The 23479-nt window shown below is 44.4% G+C and overlaps 1 protein-coding gene across 2 annotated transcripts in view; it reads right to left on the reverse strand.

Annotated features, from left to right (window-relative positions):
- LOC124022275 (copine-4) overlaps nt 1–23479 on the reverse strand; it is a 110325-nt gene that overhangs the window by 81206 nt on the left and 5640 nt on the right. For both annotated transcript variants that reach the window (XM_046337198.1, XM_046337197.1), the window contains exon 2: nt 14187–14380. In XM_046337198.1, the coding sequence (XP_046193154.1) occupies nt 14187–14357 (171 nt within the window). In that variant the 5' untranslated portion in view covers nt 14358–14380. The remainder of the gene's footprint in view (nt 1–14186; nt 14381–23479) is intronic.

Raw genomic sequence — 23479 nt, forward strand, 5'->3', positions numbered from 1 at the left:
AGATGAAGAGAAGAGAAGAGAAGAGAGGAGAGAGGAGGAGGAGAGGAGTGAAGAGAGGAGAGGAGGAAGAGAGGAGAGAGGAGAGGAGGAAGAGCGGAGAGAGGAGAGGAGAGGAGGGGGGAGAGGAAGAGTGGAAGAGTGGCAGAGTGGAGAGGAGAGGAAAGGGAAGAAGAGGGGAGGAGTGGAGAGTAGGAAGAGTGGAGAGGAGAGAGGAGGAGAGGAAGAGTGGAGAGATGAGAGGAGACAGGAGAGAGGAGAGTGGAGAGAGGAGAGGAGAGAGGAGAGAGGAGACAGGAAGAGTGGAAAAGTAGAGAGAGGAAAAGTGTAGAAAGGAGAGGAGAAGAGAGAGGAAGAGAGGAAGAGAGGAAGAGAGAGGAGAGGAGAGGAGAGGAGAGGAGAGGAGAGGAGAGGAGGAGAGAGAGGAGAGGAGAGGAGAGGAGAGGAGAGGAGAGGAGAGGAGAGGAGAGGAGAGGAGAGGAGAGGAGAGGAGAGGAGAGGAGAGGAGGAGTGGAGAGAGGAGAGGAGAGAGGAAATGAGGAGAAGAGATGAGAGGAGAGAGGAAGAGAAGAAGATAGGAGAGGAGAGTGGAAGAGAGGATAAGAAGAGAGTTTGAGTGATGAGAAAGGAAGGGAGAGAGGAGAGAGGAAGAGTGTAGAGGAGAGAGTAAGAGAGGAGAGGAGAGGAGGGAGAGGAGAGGGAGAGGAGAGGAGAGGAGAGGAGAGGAGAGAGAGGAGAGGAGAGGAGAGGAGAGGAGAGGAGAGGAGAGGAGAGGAGAGGAGAGGAGAGGAGAGGAGGAGAGAGAGGAGGAGAGAGAGAGGAGAGGAGAGGAGAGAGGAGGGAGATGAAGAGAGGAGAGAGGAGGAGCAGGGTCTCTAAGATGAAGAGATGGAGAGAGGAGGAGCAGGGTCTTTAAGTTGAGAGAGAGAGGAGAGGAGAGGAGAGGAGAGAGGAGAGAGGAGAGGAGAGGAGAGGAGATGAAGAGAGGGAGAGGAGAGGAGAGGAGAGGAGAGGAGAGGAGAGGAGATGGAGAGGAGAGAGGAGAGAGGAGAGGAGAGAAGAGAGGGAGAGAGGAGGAGGAGAGGATGAGATGAAGAGAGGAGAGGAGAGGAGGGTCTAAGATAAGATGAGAGGAGGAGCAGGGTGTCTAAGATGAAGAGAGGGAGAGATGAGAGGAGGAGCAGGATGTCTAAGATGAAGAGAGGGAGAGAGGAGAGGAGGAGCAGGGTGTCTAAGATGAAGAGAGGGAGATAGGAGAGGAGGGTCTCTAAGATGAAGAGAGGGAGAGATGAGAGGAGGAGCAGGATGTCTAAGATGAAGAGAGGGAGAGATGAGAGGAGGGTCTCTAAGATGAAGAGAGGGAGAGAGGAGAGGAGGAGCAGGGTGTCTAAGATGAAGAGAGGGAGAGATGAGAGGAGGGTCTCTAAGATGAAGAGAGGGAGAGATGAGAGGAGGAGCAGGATGTCTAAGATGAAGAGAGGGAGAGAGGAGAGGAGGAGCAGGATGTCTAAGATGAAGAGAGGGAGAGAGGAGAGGAGGAGCAGGATCTCTAAGATGAAGAGAGGGAGAGATGAGAGGAGGAGCAGGGTGTCTAAGATGAAGAGAGGGAGAGATGAGAGGAGGAGCAGGGTGTCTAAGATGAAGAGAGGGAGAGAGGAGAGGAGGAGCAGGGTGTCTAAGATGAAGAGAGGGAGAGATGAGAGGAGAGGAGGGTCTCTAAGATGAAGAGAGGGAGAGATGAGAGGAGGAGCAGGGTGTCTAAGATGAAGAGAGGGAGAGATGAGAGGAGGGTCTCTAAGATGAAGAGAGGGAGAGATGAGAGGAGGAGCAGGGTGTCTAAGATGAAGAGAGGGAGAGAGGAGAGGAGGAGCAGGGTGTCTAAGATGAAGAGGGAGAGAGGAGAGGAGGAGCAGGATCTCTAAGATGAAGAGAGAGAGAGAGATGAGAGGAGGAGCAGGGTGTCTAAGATGAAGAGAGGGAGAGATGAGAGGAGAAGAGAGGGAGGGTCTCTAAGATGAAGAGAGGGAGAGATGAGAGGAGGAGCAAGGTGTCTAAGATGAAGAGAGGGAGAGATGAGAGGAGAGGAGGGTCTCTAAGATGAAGAGAGGGAGAGATGAGAGGAGGAGCAAGGTGTCTAAGATGAAGAGAGGGAGAGATGAGAGGAGAGGAGGGTCTCTAAGATGAAGAGAGGGAGAGATGAGAGGAGGAGCAGGGTGTCTTAGATGAAGAGGGGGAGAGATGAGAGGAGGAGCAGGGTGTCTAAGATGAAGAGAGGGAGAGAGGAGAGGAGAGGAGGAGATATGGGAAAAGAAAGGAGGGTCTACTTTGACAAGAGAAGTTATTCCACCACGCGTGTTAACACCTAAACATACAGTAGCTCAGATATTTGCATTTCTCAGACAAGCCTGTTAAAAGGCTGCTCTCTAAAAATACACTTTTTCCGAGTACTTCTGGTGCGGTGAAGCTTAATGACTCTACCGCGCTTACACTTCAGCCTCATTGTTGTGTTGCCATGGTGCCAACATTGATATGAGGAGGGAGAGAGACCTGATCTTACAGCAAGCACTTCAGAAGGCCCAAAAATGTCAAGCGACTGTCCCAGAGGAATCTCCCTGAAACCCAGTGGGACCAACCAGGCTCCAACGCTGTCTGGAACGGATGCAGAGGGAGGGTGAGAGCGAGAGGTGTGTATATATTTTTCTCTCACGTCTCTCATCTTTCTCTCCCTTCTTCAACATAGGTCCGTGACCCACACAAAATAACCAACCAAGCCCATATTAGTATCCCACATTTCTCCTCAGTTCCTCCTCTTCACTCCTCCCATTGGTGGCCACTGGGTTTGATTTCATTCATATCACATAATATAATTCTATATTATTTCACATTCCCACCTCCACATTAGGCAGTCAGAGCACAGGCTGCGGGTTAGAGGTAGTTTCCCTGAGGCTAATCAACGTTAGCCTTTTCTCATATGACTCTCGTGCAGAATGGAGGACCCATGGGGGGCACACGGTGGAGCTGGGAAATGCCACCCTGCATACATTACCATTTCAACCTTCTCTGTGCTCTGCAGCTACAATAATTCTCCTCTTCATTAGTTTGTCATTTTAAAGGCTAAGTGGAGTATAATGTCATTGCTCATATGAACCACTACAGGTAACAGATGACCCTAGATAACTGACCATCATGAGATCAAAACAGTTAGTGAAAGTCCCACCAACTAGTTTATAAACTAGGGCTTCTCAGAAACCTTCAGAAACATCTAAATTATTTTTTAAACCTTTGAAACTGGAACCTGGAGGACAAATGTTCCCACTTTGGCTGTACTGCTTCATCAGGATGCCAATATCCTGTCTGTTCATCGCCACATTACAGACAGGGATGTCTGAATGGGTTCACAGACACGCCTCCTACATCAGATAGTGTAACTTAATGCTCCAGAGGTGATTACACTGCTCACAAATGATTAGGCTCTTTCACCATCGCAATAACGCTTTTCTAGATGAGTGCAACTCGTTTGACGAAATGGAAAGAGAGGCAGAAGCTACTGTGTTGTTGTGTGTGTGTGTGTGTGTGTGTGTGTGTGTGTGTGTGTGTGTGTGTGTGTGTGTGTGTGTGTGTGTGTGTGTGTGTGTGTGTGTGTGTGTGTGTGTGTGTGTGTGTGTGTGTGTGTGTGTGCGTGTGTGTGTGTGTGTGTGTGTGTGTGTGTGTGTGTGTGTGATAACTTCAACATTTCACCTCATCAATCATTTTGTTCCAAATCATTCTCGTTTTCGTCATGTTCTTCTTTCAGGTTCCCTTGTCTATGTGTACAGAAGAAGCAGAAATAACAACCAATCATGAAAGCATTGCTGAGCTTTCAATATGGCTGCCAAGCTGATACATTCACAGCAACACTGTTGCCAATTAATGGAGGAACACGGAAGGGAAAGTCAGGACAAAGGATTCCACTACGGCATAGTTGGAACGTTGTCCTTTTTCAAATCTGTCTAAACATGGGCTCATATGCCTGTTGTTATGAGCATGTGTGTGTGTGTGTGTGTGTGTGTGTGTGTGTGTGTGTGTGTGTGTGTGTGTGTGTGTGTGTGTGTGTGTGTGTGTGTGTGTGTGTGTGTGTGTGTGTGTGTGTGTGTGTGTGTGTGTGTGTGTGTGTGTGTGTGTGTGTGTGTGTGTGTGTGCGTGCATTTGGACTGTGGCATTACTTGAGATGCTGCAGGCCCATTCAGCTCACTGGCTGACAGGCAATCTGCAGAGCAGTGTGAGTTCACTGTGGAGACAGACCCCTATATCAGACAACCACACACACAGACACACACAGACAGACACACACACACACAAACCTTTTCCAATTGAAAGAAAAATAGACAGGGTTGTAAATAATATATCAAAGATCGAGGAAACCTTCAATTACTTTTTTGTTTAAAGTAAAGGCTACCTGACGGCCTTCCCATTCCTAATTCATACCGTACCTTACGCTTGGATAGCACACACACATTCTATTTTGATTGGAGGGGTGTAACAGCGAAGTCTTTCTCCTACAGAATGGATGGCTGCCCATGATATATTCCCTCGGGCCACATACAAGGTGAGTCGAGCACCACTCTCCAACTAAGCCGAGAAATCCCTCTTCATTAAAATCCCGAGGACATTTCGTTAAAGAGACTCAACTTCATTCCACAGGCACAGCATTAAAGTGTCATGAACATATCATTAGAATTAGTTCTATTTCTATGGTCATGGACAGGTCAGAGAACAGTGTTATGATGATGATACTTAACTACACAGGGCATAGTGTTGAAGTCGCCCAAAACAATAAAATGCCACCACATAATAGCCTGGTACATCTAGTAATGTTCAGTGGTATTCAAACCTGTGTGACGACCCCACTGCAATTTCCCCACGACCCCACTTTACAAACCACTATTAAGCCATAATGCCAGAGAGGCTGTGGTGCATACTGTCACGACTATAGTGGAAGTTAAAGGCAATTCCCCAAAAGAAAGATGGTGGCTTTAAAATGTCATTTCAACCAATTAGTACCATTAAATATGTCTAACAATAATGATGAAATATGATTCAAAGACTCTTTCAATTAATTGGTTGCCTTTACCAGAGGCATACAATTAGTATCTAATTAATGTTCAGCTAAAAATGGTATATTCATAGATGCTGCGTGCCCAGGATCAAATGACAAGAAACACTACTTTAGGCTTAACCAGTGAAGATGGCCATCAAATCACCTCCCAGGTGAAACCAGCCTACAATCACCTCTACAATCACCACCAGGACAGACAAAGACGAAATTGTTAGAGACCCATGAAATGAGACTGCTAACAAGACAATTTTCCACAACATGAACACAATAAGCACCTAGAAGACATCCAGTCCTCCTCCAGACCAGGGGATCAGGGAGAGAGGTGGGCTGGTTAGGGTGGAGAGGAAGCTGAAATAAACCAACCACCTAGGGGTAGCTGGGGCTGGCATGACCTCCTCTGGGACTGTTAGGTCACTATGGACGAGCAGAGACACAGACACTGGTCATTTAGGGGCAATGAGGGGCATTTGGGGGCATTTCCAGGGCACAGGACACTGGGGAGCTTGTTTCTACGATACATTTAAACAGACTGACAGACCGCTTGGAAAGCTCACTGCCGTCTCTGACAGATTGCATGAGAATGAAATATTGATTTAAAGTAGACTTGTGTAACAGAACTTATTCATTATTACCAGACTAAGTAATGGATTAGGTAAGGTCCTGCCTGCTGATTGGAGATCACAGGTCCGAGTTGTGCCTCGTAGCCTACCACATCTAGCAAGTTCAATACTGTGCATTACATATACAGTTGAAGTCGGAAGTGTACATACACCTTTAGCCAAATACATTTAAACTCGGAAATCGGAAATCTACATAAGTACTATACAGTTACAGATGTAACAAGGAAATTAGGTCGAAGGTAATTGCTTGCAGTCAATCACCATAATGTAGCATTAACCCTCCGATAATAAACCACACAACTCACTTGCTGAACGTACGTGCAATCTTGCTCAAATAAACACACTGACAACTTAGTCGGCAGCCAAACATGCATCTTCTTTTTCTTCTTCTTCTTCTTCTGTGGGATTGGGTTGGCGGATCACAGCCAACATTTAAAGTACATAAGCCTACATTTGTGAAATGAGCAATATTTGTATGAACTCTTAAAAATCCTCTTAAGGATCCGACCCTTTTTTCAATTTTCGCCTAAAATAACTGCCTGTAGCTCAGGCCCTGAAGCAAGGATATGCATATTCTTGATACCATTTGGTATTCTTGATACCAAGGAAACACTTTGAAGTTTGTGGAAATGTGAAAGTAATGTTGGAGAATATAACACATTAGATCTGGTAAAAGATAAAAGAAAAAACATGCATTTTCTATTAATTTCTTTGTTCCATCATCTTTGAAATGCAAGAGAACGGCCATTATATGACTTAGGACTCTAGACGCAATTTAGATTTTGACCACTAGATGGCAGCAGTGTATGTACACCGTTTTAGACTGATCCAATGAATCATTGTATTACTGTTCAAGATGTTGTATCAAGTCTGCCCAAATGTGCCTAATTGGTTTATTGATACATTTTCATGACTGTACATGACTGTGCACTCTCCTCAAACAATAGTATGGTATTCTTTCACTGTAAAAGCTACTGTAAATTGGACAGTGCAGTTAGATCAATAATAATATTTACTTTCTACCCATATAAGACATGTCTGTGTCCTGGGAAATGTTCTTGTTATTTACAATATCATGCTAATCGCATTATTCAAGCGTTAGCTCAACCGTCCCGCGTGGGACACACCGATCCCAATTAATTAACAGACTACATTTTTTGGGCAAATGAACAAATTATTGTCTTTTGTTGAACAATCCAAACTTGTTAAGCATTATCCAGTTCAAATATGGCATGTTTACACTATTTATTTCTGTTTTCAGCAGTTTCAATGGGGACTTTTATTTTGAAGGCAAACCAAAAATGATATATTTGTGGCTAATCGTTATTGTAGCTAGCTTCACATAAGTGGTGCTGAAGCGAACACAAGCAGTTGAGCAACGCGCCGACATTGATCAACCAACATGTGTTAGACACCACCCACAGACCACCACCCACCACCCCATTTGATTGACACGCCCTCATTATAATATTGGAGGAAGAAATACGTAAATAAATGAATTAATAAATATACAAATGAATTTTTAAAAATTAAGTTTGAATAATTAGATAATACAAAGAAAAATAATGAAATACATACTGATATGTAGAAAAAATGAATACATTTTAATCAGTATTTCTGCATTTCCTTGCTCATTTATTTAATTATGTGTGGATTTATTTATGTATTTATATGTGCATTTTTTTCAGGTTTGGTTCTCCATAAGAATGAACCATATTAAACATAAATTCCCTACTTCTCGGAATGTGTTTGCACACTGTAACGGCGTTCTTCGTTTGTTGAAAGAGAGTCGGACCAAAATGCAGCGTGGTGGTTACTCATGTCTTTAATGAAGAAAAACGGAACGATACATGAAATAACTAAATAATACAAAAACAACAAACGGAACGTGAAACCTATTACAGCCTATCTGGTGAACACTACACAGAGACAGGAACAATCACCCACGAAATACACAGTGAAACCCAGGCTACCTAAATACGGTTCCCCATCAGAGACAACAAGAATCACCTGACTCTGATTGAGAACCGCCTCAGGCAGCCAAGCCTATACTAGACACACCCCTAATCAACCACAATCCCAATGCCTACAAAAAAAACAATACGACAATACAATAAGCCCATGTCACACCTTGGCCTGAACAAATAATTAAAGAAAACACAAAATACTAAGACCAAGGCGTGACACACACACTACAGTGTACAATGAAGGTTGAATAGGCAGTTCACGTACAGAAACTCCCTCAACGTGTCAGCAGAGCAGATAGAAAGCTGATTGTAAACACAAATCATAGGTTACATACTTCTACAACCAGAGACAGAAGCCCAAAACGCAGTCCTACCTAAATCAATGAGCTAGTACTTAGCGTGCCTGATCTCCTCTGCTAAATCATCATTTCATAATTGAAATGGCTCTTGGGCATTCCTCTGCTCTGTCAATTACAGAAGAGAACATGGCTACAGATGCAATGCAGGACATTTAAAACTTGTAGTGTATTTGAGGAGGAAGTTTGTAATTTCCACTTTGAAATTTCAGACTTGATTTTCCCTTACAAAAAATGTGTCAACCCCTACAAAAAAAAATCCATTCATTATAATACAAATAATGATTCACATTTCCTGTTGCTGCAGGATTATTTTCCAGCTGTAGCAAACTGGCTCAAATTAAGATCCTACATCTGTAACTCCATACTATGTCTCGGTAGCTAACACAAGACGGAGAGCATTGCTAACAATACACAAACACAAGGCTAGGGGAAGATTTAGCTGTGTTACTGAAAGAACTGTCATTATCACTACAGATGAAGGGCTGTACACAAGACATAGCCGACATAAAAGGTTAATATGCAGTGGATGACACCCTCTACACTGAACGCAGACTTTGAGAAATGTTTATGTGTGCTGATGGCAGATGCACGGTGCATTAGGAAAGTATTCAGACCCCTTCATCTTTTACACATTTTGTTACGTTACAGCCTTATTCTAAAATTGATTACAGAGTTGTTTTCCCTCTCATCAATCTACACACAATACCCCATAATGACAAAGCAAGTTTTCAGAAAGAAACTGTTGAAAATGTATAAAAACAATAAAAACTGAAATACCACATTTACAGATACTATTATTATTATTATTATATATATAGCAAAATATAGTGTTTGTTCAATGATGTTGTCTCTTAAATAGTGTTTATTAATGATGTTGTCTCTTAACAGTAATCTATCGTGTTTATTAAAGATGTTGTCTCTTAACAGTAAATTCTAGTGTTTATTAATGATGTTGTCTCTTAACAGTAAACTATAGTGTTTATTAATGATGTTGTCTCTTAACAGTAAACTATAGTGTTTATTAATGATGTTGTCTCTTAACAGTAAACTATAGTGTTTATTAATGATGTTGTCTCTTAACAGTAAACTATAGTGTTTATTAATAATGTTGTCTCTTAACAATTAACTATAGTGTTTATTAAATGATGTTGTCTCTTAACAGTAAACTATAGTGTTTATTAAAATGTTGTCTCTTAACAGTAAACTATAGTGTTTATTAATAATGTTGTCTCTTAACAATTAAACTATAGTGTTTATTAAAGATGTTGTCTCTTAACAGTAAACTATAGTGTTTATTAAAGATGGTGTCTCTTAACAGTAAACTATAGTGTTTATTAATGATGTTGTCTCATAACAATTAACTATAGTGTTTATTAAAGATGGTGTCTCTTAACAGTAAACTATAGTGTTTATTAATGATGTTGTCGCTTAACAGTAAACTATAGTGTTTATTAATGATGTTGTCTCTTAACAATAAACTATAGTGTTTATTAATGATGGCGTCTCTTAACAGTAAACTATAGTGTTTATTAATGATGTTGTCTCTTAACAGTAAACTATAGTGTTTATTAATGATGTTGTCTCTTAACAGTAAACTATAGTGTTTATTAAAGATGTTGTCTTTTAAATAGTGTTTATTAATGATGGTGTCTCTTAATGATGTTGTCTTTTAAATAGTGTTTATTAATGATGGTGTCTCTTAACAGTAAACTATAGTATTTATTAATGATGGTGTCTCTTAACAGTAAACTATAGTATTTATTAATGATGGTGTCTCTTAACAGTAAACTCATACCACCTCATACTTCATTCTCTTGTATTTTTATCACAACCGTTTCTACCAGTGATTATTCTCCAACCACTCTTTCTCTTATCTTGTTTTCATTGGGTTTGAATTAAGGGGCCATTACTCTGTGAAGAGCTTTGTTCATCATATTGTCAATCACAAGGCGCATTATGCACCAGTCTCATTCCTGTAGTGTGGGAAAAGCCCCAGGAAGCAGAACACAAACTAGTTCCAGCCTTGCTGGGAAAACAAGAAATGCTGACTTGATGGTGGATCATACTCATACTGAAAGGATACAGTGGCTTGTGAAAGTATTCACCCCCCTTAGCAATTCTACTATTTTGTTGCCTTACAACTGGAATTAAAACAGATTTTTGGGGGGGAGGTTTGTATCATTTCATAAATACAACATGCCTACTACTTTGAAGATGCTAAATATTTTTTATTGTGAAACAAACAAGAAATAACACAAAAAAACAGAACCCCCCCCCCTCCCCCAAAGTCAATACATTGTAGAGCCACATTTTGCAGCAATTACAGCTGCAAGTCTCTTGGGGTATGTCTCTATAAGCTTGGCACATCTAGCCACTGGGATTTCTGCCCATTCTTCAAGGCAAAACTGCTTCAGCTTCTTCAAGTTGGATGGGTTCTGCTGGTGTACAGCTATCTTTAAGTCATACCACAGATTCTCAATTGGATTGAGGTCTGGGCTTTGATTAGGCCATTCCAAGACATTTAAATGTTTCCTCTTAAACCACTTGAGTGTTGCTTTAGCAGTATGCTTAGGGTCATTGTCCTGCTGGAAGGTGAATCTCTGTCCCAGTCTCAAATCTCTGGAAGACTGAAACAGGTTTCCCTCAAGAATTTCCCTGTATTCAGTGCCATCCATCATTCCTTCAATTCTGACCAGCTTCCCAGTCCCTGCAGATGAAAAACATTGGATGGTGTTCTCGGGGTGAGAGGTGTTGGGATTCTGCCAGACATAGCGTTTTCCTTGATGGCCAAAAAACTCAATTTTAGTCTCATCTGACCAGAGTACCTTCTTCCATATGTTTGGGGAGACTCCCACATGCCTTTTGGCAAACACCAAACGTGTTTGCTTATTTTTGTCTTTAAGCAATAGGCTTTTTTTCTGGCCACTCTTCCGTAAAGCCCATCTCTGTGGAGTGTAGGGCTTAAAGTGGTCCTATGGACAGATACTCCAGTCTCTGCTGTGGAGCTTTGCAGCTCATTCAGAGTTATCTTTGGTCTCTTTGTTGCCTCTCTGATTAATGCCCTCCTTGCCTGGTCCGTAAGTTTTGGTGGGCGGCCCTCTCTTGGCAGGTTTGTTGTGGTGCCATATTCTTTCCATTTTTTAATAATGGATTTAATGGTGCTCTGTGGAATGTTCAAAGTTTCAGATATTTTTTTATAACCTAACCCTGATCTGTACTTCTCCACAACTTAGTCCCTGACCTGTTTGGAGAGCTCCTTGGTCTTCATGGTGCTGCTTGCTTGGTGGTGCCCCTTGCTTAGTGGTGTTGCGGACTCTGGGGCCTTTCGGAACAGGTGTATATATACTGAGATCATGTGACACTTAGTTGCACACAAATGCACTTTATTTAACAAACTATGTGACTTCTGAAGGTAATTGGTTGTACCAGATCTTATTTAGGTGCTTCATAGCAAAGTGTGAATACATATGCATGCACCACTTTTCTTTTTAAATATTTATTTTATTTTATTTATTTTTTCCATTTTTTTCCTTCATATTAAAAAAAAATATATATATATATATATATATAAATAAATATGTCATTTTTTTCATTTCACTTCACCAATTTGGACTATTTTTGTTTATGTCCATTACATGAAATGAAAATAAAAATCCATTTAAAGTACAGGTTCAATAGGCAACAAAATAGGAAAAACGTCAAGGGGGATGAATGCTTTTGCAAAGCACTGTATTATCTCTAACCAGACATGACGTCCACAGGAGAGCAGCACTAGTAAATATGTTGTTGAGTGACGCAACACACAGCACGGCGCGTTGGAGCCGTCATGGCACATCTGCAGTACAATGCTAATTTGTGTCTCCAGATGGACAACCAGTTAATAACAAATCAATGGAACAAATCAATGGCACAATTAAAACTGGAGTAATTGGATTAAGGGACAAATAGAGAGATCAACCATCTGCTTTGTTGTCATGGTCACTTGGCAGGCACAACAAGCTTCCCCCTAAAGTCAGGAGTCCCTGCCCATCTCCCAAAAACATTTGAAACCCTACCTCTTTGAAGAGTTTCTGAAATAACTCTAACAGGGCACTTCTCTTTTCCTAAAATACTTTGTTCAGAGAAAATGTATTTGACAAGATTGTGATTTGTTGTTGTCTCACCTAGTTTGAGTCAATGAGTATCAAACTCTTTGTTATGACAAGCCTAAATCATTTCAAGAGTAAGCATTTGCTTAATTAACAAGTCACATAATACGTTGCATGGACTCCACACATACAATTAGCTATAAGGTCCCTCAGTCAAGCTATTCATTCAAACACAGATTCAATCATAAAGACCAGAGAGGTATTTCAACACCTCACAGAGAAGGGCAGCTATTGGTAGATGGGGAGAAATCATAAAGACCAGAGAGGTATTTCAACACCTCACAGAGAAGGGCAGCTATTGGTAGATGGGGAAAATCATAAAGACCAGAGAGGTATTTCAACACTTCACAGAGAAGGGCAGCTATTGGTAGATGGGGAAAAATCATAAAGACCAGAGAGGTATTTCAACACTTCACAGAGAAGGGCAGCTATTGGTAGATGGGGAAAAATCATAAAGACCAGAGAGGTATTTCAACACTTCACAGAGAAGGGCAGCTATTGGTAGATGGGGAAAAATCATAAAGCAGACACTGAATATCCCTTTGCTCATCGTGAAGTTATTAATTACACCTTTGATGGTGTATCAATACACCCAGTCATTACAAAGATACAGGCATCCTTCCAAACTCAGTTTCCAGAGAAGGAAACCGCTCAGGGATTTCACCATCAGGCCAATGGTGACTAAAAAACAGCTTCAGAGTTTAATGGCTGTGATGGGAGAAAGCTGAGGATGGATCAACCACATTGTAGTTACTCCATAATATTAACCTAATTGTCAGGGGAAAAGAAGGAAGCCTGTACAGAATAAAAACATATTCCAAAACATGCATCCTGTTTGCAAAAAGAAATGGAATAGAGCTAAACACAGAACAAATCCTAGAGGAAACCCTGATTCACTCTGCTTTCCACCAGACACTGGGAGACAAATTCACCTTTCAGCAGGACAATAACCTAAAACACAAAGCCAAATATACACTGGAGTTGTGTACCAAGACAACATTGAATGTTCGTCAGTGGCCTAGGTCTGACTTAAAATCAGCTTAAAAATCTATGGCAAGACATGACAATGGCTGACTAGCCATGATCAACAGCCAACATGACAGAGCTTGAAGAATTTTTAAAAGAATAATGTGCAAATATTATATAATCCCAGTGTGCAAAGGTGATTCCACTATATCCCTCAGGGGGGTGAACACGTAATTACAGAGCATTATGTGTAGATCAGAAAATGACAATGAAATATATTTTAGTCTCACTTTGTAACACAACAAAATGTGTGAAAAATCAAGAGGTGTGAATGCATTCTGAAGGCACTGTATCTTAACATGAATGCACTAACTGTAAGTAGCTCTGGATAAGAGAGTCTGATGACTAAAATGTTAACACGGATGTAATGTCCAATCATCAGTTTTGGAGGGTTGATTGGTACCTCATTTTGGTTTGGTAAACACATTGATTAAGACTTTTATGGGTTTCTTTTTCTTTACCCAGCAAATAGCTTCATTATGCAAATGTATTTCCTGTGAATAAATATCTCTTTTGACAGAATTCTCTTGCTTATTTGGTGAAGCATTCAGAAATTCATATCCATGTACTAGGCAAACCTCATAGCTGGTAATACTGTATATTCCACATCCTTGAGGTGAACCAAATCAACATTTAAAAACACATAAGGGATAGTAAGAGAAGGAAACATCTCAGTCCGTTAGCAAGCCAATGTCTTTGATTCGACATACAGAATAATGAGACTTCTTCCTGTATCTCCAACTCTTCAGAAAGTCCATGTAGTCATCTGTAATCACATGTTGAGATCTATCTCACCAAAGAGAGCCCTGAGGGGATTTAGGATTGAACAGAACCATCTACAGGACATATCCTCCAATTGACCCTGAAACATTACACCACTTTTAACATTGAAGATGGTTCTTATATTGCAAGTTGTAATAAGACTGGCACTGCAATGTTAATTACTTGTCAGAACAGAGTGAGAGGCCACTCACCTCCAGCCACTGTCCGTGGGACTGCATTTTGATGAGGACGCAGGGGTCTGGCTTGGACAGGGCGTCCCGGTCTGAGATGCCCTTGCAGGTCACCCGCAACTCCACTTTGGCCAGGCACGGGCTGTTGAACAGACCAAGGGTGTTGGCCGCAGACTCATAGATGTTGCTCATGGTGTGTGTGTGTGGCGAGTGTTCTGCAAGGGAGACAAACACACATATCACAGTGATTACAGGGAGTCGTCACTCATCATTCAGCACACGCACGCGCACACACACATACTTCATCTACTTTATTTACAAATACACACAAACATCCCCAAACACTGTACATTCAGGAAACTTGATTATCACGAGGGCTCTTTGTTCCTTTAGAAGCCCCTCCGCCCCCACAGCTGTCAAACTGCTGCTAATTATCCCATGCTGATTTGATGAGCACACCAGACAGGATATGATAGCATTTTCCTGTCCAGCAATCACCTAATTAATCTCAACCCTCCAATTAGCCCGTCAAGGTAAATGAGATCTGTGAGATGTGAAGTGATGATCCCAATCAAGCTCTTGCTGCTAGTGATTCTCTGATCCACCTCTACGCAGACGACACCATTCTGTATATATCTGGCCCTTCTTTGGACACTGTGTTAACTAACCTCCAAACGAGCTTCAATGCCATAAAACACTCCTTCCGTGGCCTCCAACTGCTCTTAAATGCAAGTAAAACTAAATGCATACTTTTCAACCGATCGCTACCCGCACCTGCACACCTGTCCAGCATTACTACTCTGGACGGTTCTGACATAGAATATTCAATAACTACAAATACCTAGTTGTCTGGTTAGACTGTAAACTCTCCTTCCTGACTCACATTAAGCATCTCCAATTCAAAATTAAATCTAGAATCGGCTTCCTATTTCACAACAAAGCATCCTTCACTCATGCTGCCAAACATAACTTCGTAAAACTGACTATCCTACCGATCCTTGACTTCGGCGATGTCATTTACAAAATAGCCTCCAACACTCTACTCAGCAAATTGGATGCAGTCTATCACAGTGCAATCCATTTTGTCACCAAAGCCCCATATACTAACCACCACTGTGACTTGTATGCTCTTGTTGGCTGGCTCTTGCTTTATATTTGTTGCCAAACCCACTGGCTCCAGGTCATCTATAAGTCATTGCTAGGTAAAGCCCCACCTTATCTACGCTCACTGGTCACCATAACAACACCCACCTGTAGCACACGCTCCAGCAGGTATATTTCACTGGTCTCCATAACATTACTCACCTGTAGCACACGCTCCAGCAGGTATATTTCACTGGTCTCCATAACAGCACCCACCTGTAGCACACGCTCCAGCAGGTATATCTTACTGGTCACCATAACAACACCCACCCGTAGCACACGCTCCAGCAGGTATATTTCACTGGTCACCATAACAGCACCCACCCGTAGCACACGCTCCAGCAGGTATATCTCACTGGTCTCCATAACAGCACCCACCCGTAGCACACGCTCCAGTAGGTATATCTCACTGGTCACCATAACAGCACCCACCCGTAGCACACACTCCAGCAGGTATATCTCTCTGGTCACCATAACAGCACCCACCCGTAGCACACGCTCCAGCAGGTATATCTCTCTGGTCACCATAACAGCACCCACCCGTAGCACACGCTCCAGCAGGTATATTTCACTGGTCACCATAACAGCACCCACCCGTAGCACACGCTCCAGTAGGTATATCTCACTGGTCACCATAACAGCACCCACCCGTAGCACACACTCCAGCAGGTATATCTCTCTGGTCACCATAACAGCACCCACCCATAGCACACGCTCCAGCAGGTATATCTCTCTGGTCACCATAACAGCACCCACCCGTAGCACACGCTCCAGCAGGTATATTTCACTGGTCACCATAACAGCACCCACCCGTAGCACACGCTCCAGCAGGTATATCTCACTGGTCTCCATAACAGCACCCACCCGTAGCACACGCTCCAGTAGGTATATCTCACTGGTCACCATAACAGCACCCACCCGTGGCACACACTCCAGCAGGTATATCTCTCTGGTCACCATAACAGCACCCACCCGTAGCACACACTCCAGCAGGTATATCTCTCTGGTCACCATAACAGCACCCACCCGTAGCACACGCTCCAGCAGGTATGTTTCACTGCTCATCCCCAAAGCCAATTCCCCCTTTAGCAGTCTTTCCTTCCAGTTCTCTGCTGCCAATGACTGGAACTAATTTCAAAAATCACTGAAGCTGTAGACTCATATCTCCCTCTCTAACTTTAAGCACCAGCTGTCAGAGCAGCTCACAGATCACTGCACCTGTTTATAGCCCATCTGTAAATAGCCCATCCAACGACCTCATCCCCATACTGTTTTTTTTGTTAGTTTTTTTGCTCCTTTGCACCCCAGTATCTCTGTTTGGACATTCATCTTCTGCACATCTATCACTCCAGTGTTTAATTGGCATTGAATTGTGTCAGCTATTTTTTCTCTTCTATTATTTTGAACGTAACAACATGAATTGTGGGGTATTTAGAGTACTGTATAGGTAGAGAACATTGAACAGAACAAGGCTATGTCAATAACATACATCTAACAAATATGCAGATAGAACCTGAAAGTCCCAAGCTCTTGGCTTGATAATAACTAATAAAAAGAAAGTGATACTATGGATCAGAAGACAACAGCAGCTTGTTAATTCAGACAAGGTTACCACCACTGTAGCCCTGGGGAAGCAGACAGGGTGACCACCACTGTAGCCCTGGGGAAGCAGACAGGGTGACCACCACTGTAGCCCTGGGGAAGCAGACAGGGTTACCACCAAGGTAACCCTGGGGAAACAGACAGGGTTACCACCACTGTAGCCCTGGGGAAGCAGACAGGGTGACCACCACTGTAGCCCTGGGGAAGCAGACAGGGTGACCACCACTGTAGCCCTGGGGAAGCAGACAGGGTGACCACCACTGTAGCCCTGGGGAAGCAGACAGGGTTACCACCAAGGTAACCCTGGGGAAACAGACAGGGTTACCACCACTGTAGCCCTGGGGAAACAGACAGGGTTACCACTAATGTATAGCCCTGGGTAAGCAGACAGGGATACCACCACTGTAGCCCTGGGGAAGCAGACAGGGTTACCACCACTGTAGCCCTGGGGAAGCAGACAGAGTTACCACCACTGTAGCCCTGGGGAAGCAGACAGGGTTACCACCACTGTAGCCCTGGGGAAGCAGACAGAGTTACCACCACTGTGTAGCCCTGGGGAAGCAGACAGGGTTACCACCACTGTAGCCCTGGGGAAGCAGACAGGGTTACCACCACTGTAGCCCTGGGGAAGCAGACAGAGTTACCACCACTGTGTAGCCCTGGGGAAGCAGACAGGGTTACCACCACTGTAGCCATGGGGAAGAAGACAGGGTTACCACCACTGTAGCCCTGGGGAAGCAGACAGAGTTACCACCACTGTAGCCCTGGGGAAGCAGACAGGGTTACCACCACTGTAGCCCTGGGGAAGCAGACAGGGTTACCACCACTGTAGCCCTGGGGAAGCAGACAGGGTTACCACCACTGTAGCCCTGGGGAAGCAGACAGGTTTCCACTACTGTATAGCCCTGGGGAAACAGACAGGGTTACCACCACTGTATAGCCCTGGGAAACAGACAGGGTTACCACCACTGAAGCCCTGGGGAAACAGACAGGGTTACCACCACTGTAGCCCCTGGGGAAACAGACAGGGTTACCACCACTGTAGCCCTGGGGAAACAGACAGGGTTACCACTACTGTATAGCCCTGGGTAAGCAGACAGGGTTACCACCACTGTAGCCCTGGGGAAGCAGACAGGGTTACCACCACTGTAGCCCCGGGGAAACAGACAGGGTTACCACCACTGTAGCCCTGGGGAAACAGACAGGGTTACCACTACTGTAGCCCTGGGGAAGCAGACAGGGTTACCACCACTGTAGCCCTGGGGAAGCAGACAGGGTTACCACTACTGTAGCCCTGGGGAAGCAGACAGGGTTACCACCACTGTAGCCCAGGGGAAACAGACAGGGTTACCACTACTGTATAGCCCTGGGGAAACAGACAGGGTTACCACTACTGTATAGCCCTGGGGAAGCAGACAGGGTTACCACCACTGTAGCCCTGGGGAAGCAGACAGGGTTACCATCACTGTAGCCATGGGGAAGCAGACAGGGTTACCACCACTGTAGCCCTGGGGAAGCAGACAGGGATACCACCAATGTATAGCCCTGAGTAAGCAGACAGGGTTACCACCACTGTATAGCCCTGAGTAAGCAGACAGGGTTACCACCACTGTATAGCCCTGGGGAAGCAGACAGGGTTACCACCACTGTAGCCCTGGGGAAGCAGACAGGGTTACCACCACTGTAGCCCTGGGGAAGCAGACAGGGTTACCACCACTGTAGCCCTGGGGAAACAGACGTGGACAGAAGATTCCACTTCCCTTTTCATTGAAACTGATAGAGTGGTGTTCTAATCAAAGTGTCCTTCTCTGAGTAATTGGATTTAGCCTGACAAGCTAATAGCTAGCGACATCGCGGAACAACAGTCCCGCCGACCGATCCCTGAGCAATTAAACTCTCCATGAGAGAGAGACAGACAGACAGACAGACAGACAGACAGACAGACAGACAGACAGACAGACAGACAGACAGACAGACAGACAGACAGACAGACAGACAGACAGACAGACAGACAGACAGACAGACAGACAGACAGACAGACAGACAGACAGACAGACAGACAGACAGACAGACAGACAGACAGACAGACAGACAGACAGACAGACAGACAGACAGACAGACAGACAGACAGACAGACAGACAGACAGACAGACAGACAGAGAGAAAATTGATCTGACACCACAGCCTCTAGGCAATCTGCTCTTCTTGTCTGAGGGATTTTTACAAACCATAGGTACACCGTTAGTGAATATCAGAATATCTGAAAACTGATTATCTATTCATCAGCTACAGTCCCTCAATTATCCAATAGAAACTCTCCTTTGCAACTGTTGGACTACTGAAGTCCACCTAGATCAGCTAGATGCAGGCAAGAGTGTGCAAGGTCCTATTGAATGTGTCATTGTCAGACACCTTGATTACTCCAATTTTTATCTCGACCTGTGCACCTACGTTGTAAACTTTCATTCATAGGCTGGGTTGTAGCAACCTCATGATGGGTACAGGGAAATTAGAGTATCACGTAGTAGCCTAAACCTATTGATGTTACATTGTGCTGGGTGAATGGAATTTGAATGACAGTCATCCAATATGCTGTAATAGAAATGCCATGCTCGTAAAAAAAGAATCGTCCTCCCTCATCTTCAACGTCACCGACCGCCACTGAAGCTCATCCATCAAAACCTCTGTCCTCCATCATCCATCATCCAGCCACCAGAAGGTCCATAACCAGCTGACAGGGTCGTACATTACAACTAAACGAACAGCCATGTTTACATACTGTAACTCCATGAAAAACTCTTTCCCAGACATACACATTGCCAGCATGTCAATATGAACCATCCCTTCACACACATACACAGGACAAGTGCACAGCTAGTGAACGACAGTGAGTAAATAAGCAACAACAACAACAACAACAAATATTTTCCCAGTGGCACTGACTTGATAAATACTTTCTTGAGAGAAAATATACTTGATACGATTGTGATGTGTTGTTGTCTCACCTAGCGATGTTAAAATGAATGCACTCACTCTGGATAAGAGTGTCTGCTAAATGACCCCAAAATAAATAATGAACAGACCGGCACCGGCCCCGACGCCCTGACTCCCCTGCACTTCTGGTCGATTTTTCAAGAACTGTTGTTTTTTTTTTTCTGGCTGAGGCCCATGCTATTTCTGTTCTGCTCAAGTAGGCTACTTGCTGGAGCCAACTCTATTCTAGGACACGCCTGTAGCAATGTGCTTCTATGTTTGTAAACGCAGGTGTGTGTATTTGTCTATACAGTACGTAGGATTATGGATGTATATGTGTGCATACTGTTGAAGTGTGTGTGTGTGTGTGTGTGTGTGTGTGTGTGTGTGTGTGTGTGTGTGTGTGTGTGTGTGTGTGTGTGTGTGTGTGTGTGTGTGTGTGTGTGTGTGTGTGTGTGTGTGTGTGTGTGTGTGTGTGTGTGTGTGTGTGTGTGTGTGTGTGTGTGTGTGTGTGTGTGTGTGTGTGTGTGTGTGTGTGTGTGTGTGAACATATATGTGTCCGTGCAGTAGACCCCTGACCTCAGACAGTGGCAACCTGTAAAGGCTTTGTTAACAGCTGTGACTGAATGTGCTACTGCTCTCTGTCACAGCAGGCCTCATAAAAGTGCTGATGCAGACACCATGGCAATGTATTACAGACAGAACACTGGCTATTGCCGGCACCCTGGTGTTCAATAGCAGAAGAAAGATCAAGAACAAAGAAGCACAACTCAATTGAACACATTGACCTTCATCGAGGGAAGCTAATCTACTCTGGAAGTCCAGTGGACATAAGGCAATAGCCATTCTGGATATGAATGTCTGCTAAATGAATGTCATGTCTAATGTTTCATTTCCAGAGCCGTACTGTGTAAATCCCATTCTGCCTGTCTCCTGCCATCGCACTCTCGGCCTGGCGATGAGCAGCACTCCCCTGGTCAGGTCTCACAGAGGCTTTAGGTTCATCTCCACAACATGAGCTGAAAATCCCAGTAGATTGGAGGGGTTTTGCTGGAATCCAGCAGGATATCCTTCCATTGCCTGCTTGACTCCCAGCAGTGTGATCTGAGCATGAGGAAGGACTTTATCTCCTCTATGTTCCTTCTTTCAGATGCCACAATATCAACTGAGCTACAGGCTACCCACGCTAAATCAGGTACAGATGTAGGATCTTCATTTGAGACAGTTATGTACAGCAGGAAAATAATCCTGCAGCAACAGGAAATGTGTGGATTATAGTTCATGGAAATGTTTTTTTCTATTTGGGCAAATCAAATCTGACATTTTAAACATATAATAAACTACAAGTTTTACATTTCCTGCATTGCAACAGAGTGATCCAATTAAGATCCTACACCTGTAACACTCCCCTGGCACTGGACAATGCAATATCATTGTCACATTATTGCCAGTCAGTTACAGTATCATTTCCCTCCTGTTCAGCTCCACTTCCTGAGCCAGGAGGCCAGTAATCCTGGAGGAAATCAGATGTTATTCACAGCAAACCCAACATAATCTGATTACAGTAGATCACTTCAAAACACGGTTGAAATACAAATGTCAATCATCTGAATGTTACACATTCTCCTTCCTCTCTCATTACCCATGATGCCTGAGGCTCAGGGCTGGGGATGACATAATTTATTCTCATGGTTGATGAGATGGACTGATGGTGTGAGAATGTTATGGGGGGAGTATGAGCTGCCACTCACACTAACCTCCATGCTCCATTGGAATCCACACTAAATGGATCTGCTTATTGCCTGTGGCAACACCATGGGGGGGTAGAGGCATTGCCTGTGTCAACACCATGGGGGGGGGGTAGAGGCATTGCCTGTGTCAACACCATGAGGGGGTAGAGGCATTGCCTGTGTCAACACCATGGGGGGGTAGAGGCATTGCCTGTGTCAACACCATGGGGGGGGTAGAGGCATTGCCTGTGTCAACACCATGAGGGGGTAGAGGCATTGCCTGTGTCAACACCATGGGGCGGTAGAGGCATTGCCTGTGTCAACACCATGGGAGGGTAGAGGCATTGCCTGTTTCAACACCATGGGGGGGTAGAGGCATTGCCTGTGTCAACACCATGGGGGGGGTAGAGGCATTGCCTATGTCAACGCCATGGGGTGGTAGAGGCATTGCCCTTGTCAACACCATGGGGCGGTAGAGGCATTGCCTGTGTCAACACCATGGGAGGGTAGAGGCATTGCCTGTGTCACCACCATGGGGGGTAGAGGCATTGCCTGTGTCAACACCATGGGAGGGTAGAGGCATTGCCTGTGTCAACACCATGGGGGTAGAGGCATTGCCTGTGTCAACACCATGGGAGGGTAGAGGCATTGCCTGTGTCAACACCATGGGGGGGTAGAGGCATTGCCTGTGTCAACACCATGGGAGGGTAGAGGCATTGCCTGTGTCAACACCATGGAGGGGTAGAGGCATTGCCTGTCACCACCATGGGGGGGTAGAGGCATTGCCTGTGTCAACACCATGGGGGGTAGAGGCATTGCCTGTGTCAACACCATGGGGGGGTAGAGGCATTGCCTGTGTCAACACCATGGGGGGGGGGTAGAGGCATTGCCTGTGTCAACACCATGGAGGGGTAGAGGATATTGCCTGTGTCACCACCATGGGGGGTAGAGGCATTGCCTGTGTCAACACCATGGGGGTAGAGGCATTGCCTGTGTCAACACCATGGGGGGGGGGGTAGAGGCATTGGGGTCAACACCAGAGGCATTGCCTGTGTCAACACCATGGGAGGGTAGAGGCATTGCCTGTGTCAACACCATGGGAGGGTAGAGGCATTGCCTGTGTCAACACCATGGAGGGGTAGAGGCATTGCCTGTGTCACCACCATGGGGAGGGGTAGAGGCATTGCCTGTGTCAACACCATGGGGGTAGAGGCATTGCCTGTGTCAATACCATGGGGGTAGAGGCATTGCCTGTGTCAACACCATGGGGGTAGAGGCATTGCCTGTGTCAACACCATGGGGGGTAGAGGCATTGCCTGTGTCAACACCATGGGGGGGTAGAGGCATTGCCTGTGTCAACACCATGGGGGGGTAGAGGCATTGCCTGACTGATGTTAGGGTTAAGGATTGGGCAATATTTATACTGTAAGAAATTTACCCATTTGTTATAATTAGCATATTCTTTGCAGATAATAAGGACGCTACTATGAACTTAAACTATTCATTGCATAATGAGCTCTGACTCGAATGTGGTCTGTATATTTCACAGTTGCCATGGAAGCAAGGGGAAGGGATCCCCTTTTTTTCCAACCTTCATTCTAAAACTCTCTCAGCGTCAGACACACCTTGCTACCAAACCCTCTGCTGTTGTACTGTATTGTCAAAGGCGTGGAGTTGAATTCCATTTCCCCCCCTGACCACCACTTCTACGTGTCATGCCAGGAGAATAGACAAATATACAACTGCATCCTGAGTTCCTTGGAAATCCCTGCAGCTCACTGCATATTTTTGAACCCAGTTAAGCAACATTTCAATGCTAGTAATTACACTTTCACTGAATGATGAATGAACCCGTCCATGTGATTC

This window comes from Oncorhynchus gorbuscha, unplaced genomic scaffold (assembly GCF_021184085.1).
Source record: "Oncorhynchus gorbuscha isolate QuinsamMale2020 ecotype Even-year unplaced genomic scaffold, OgorEven_v1.0 Un_scaffold_1314, whole genome shotgun sequence".
Taxonomy (NCBI): domain Eukaryota; kingdom Metazoa; phylum Chordata; class Actinopteri; order Salmoniformes; family Salmonidae; genus Oncorhynchus; species Oncorhynchus gorbuscha.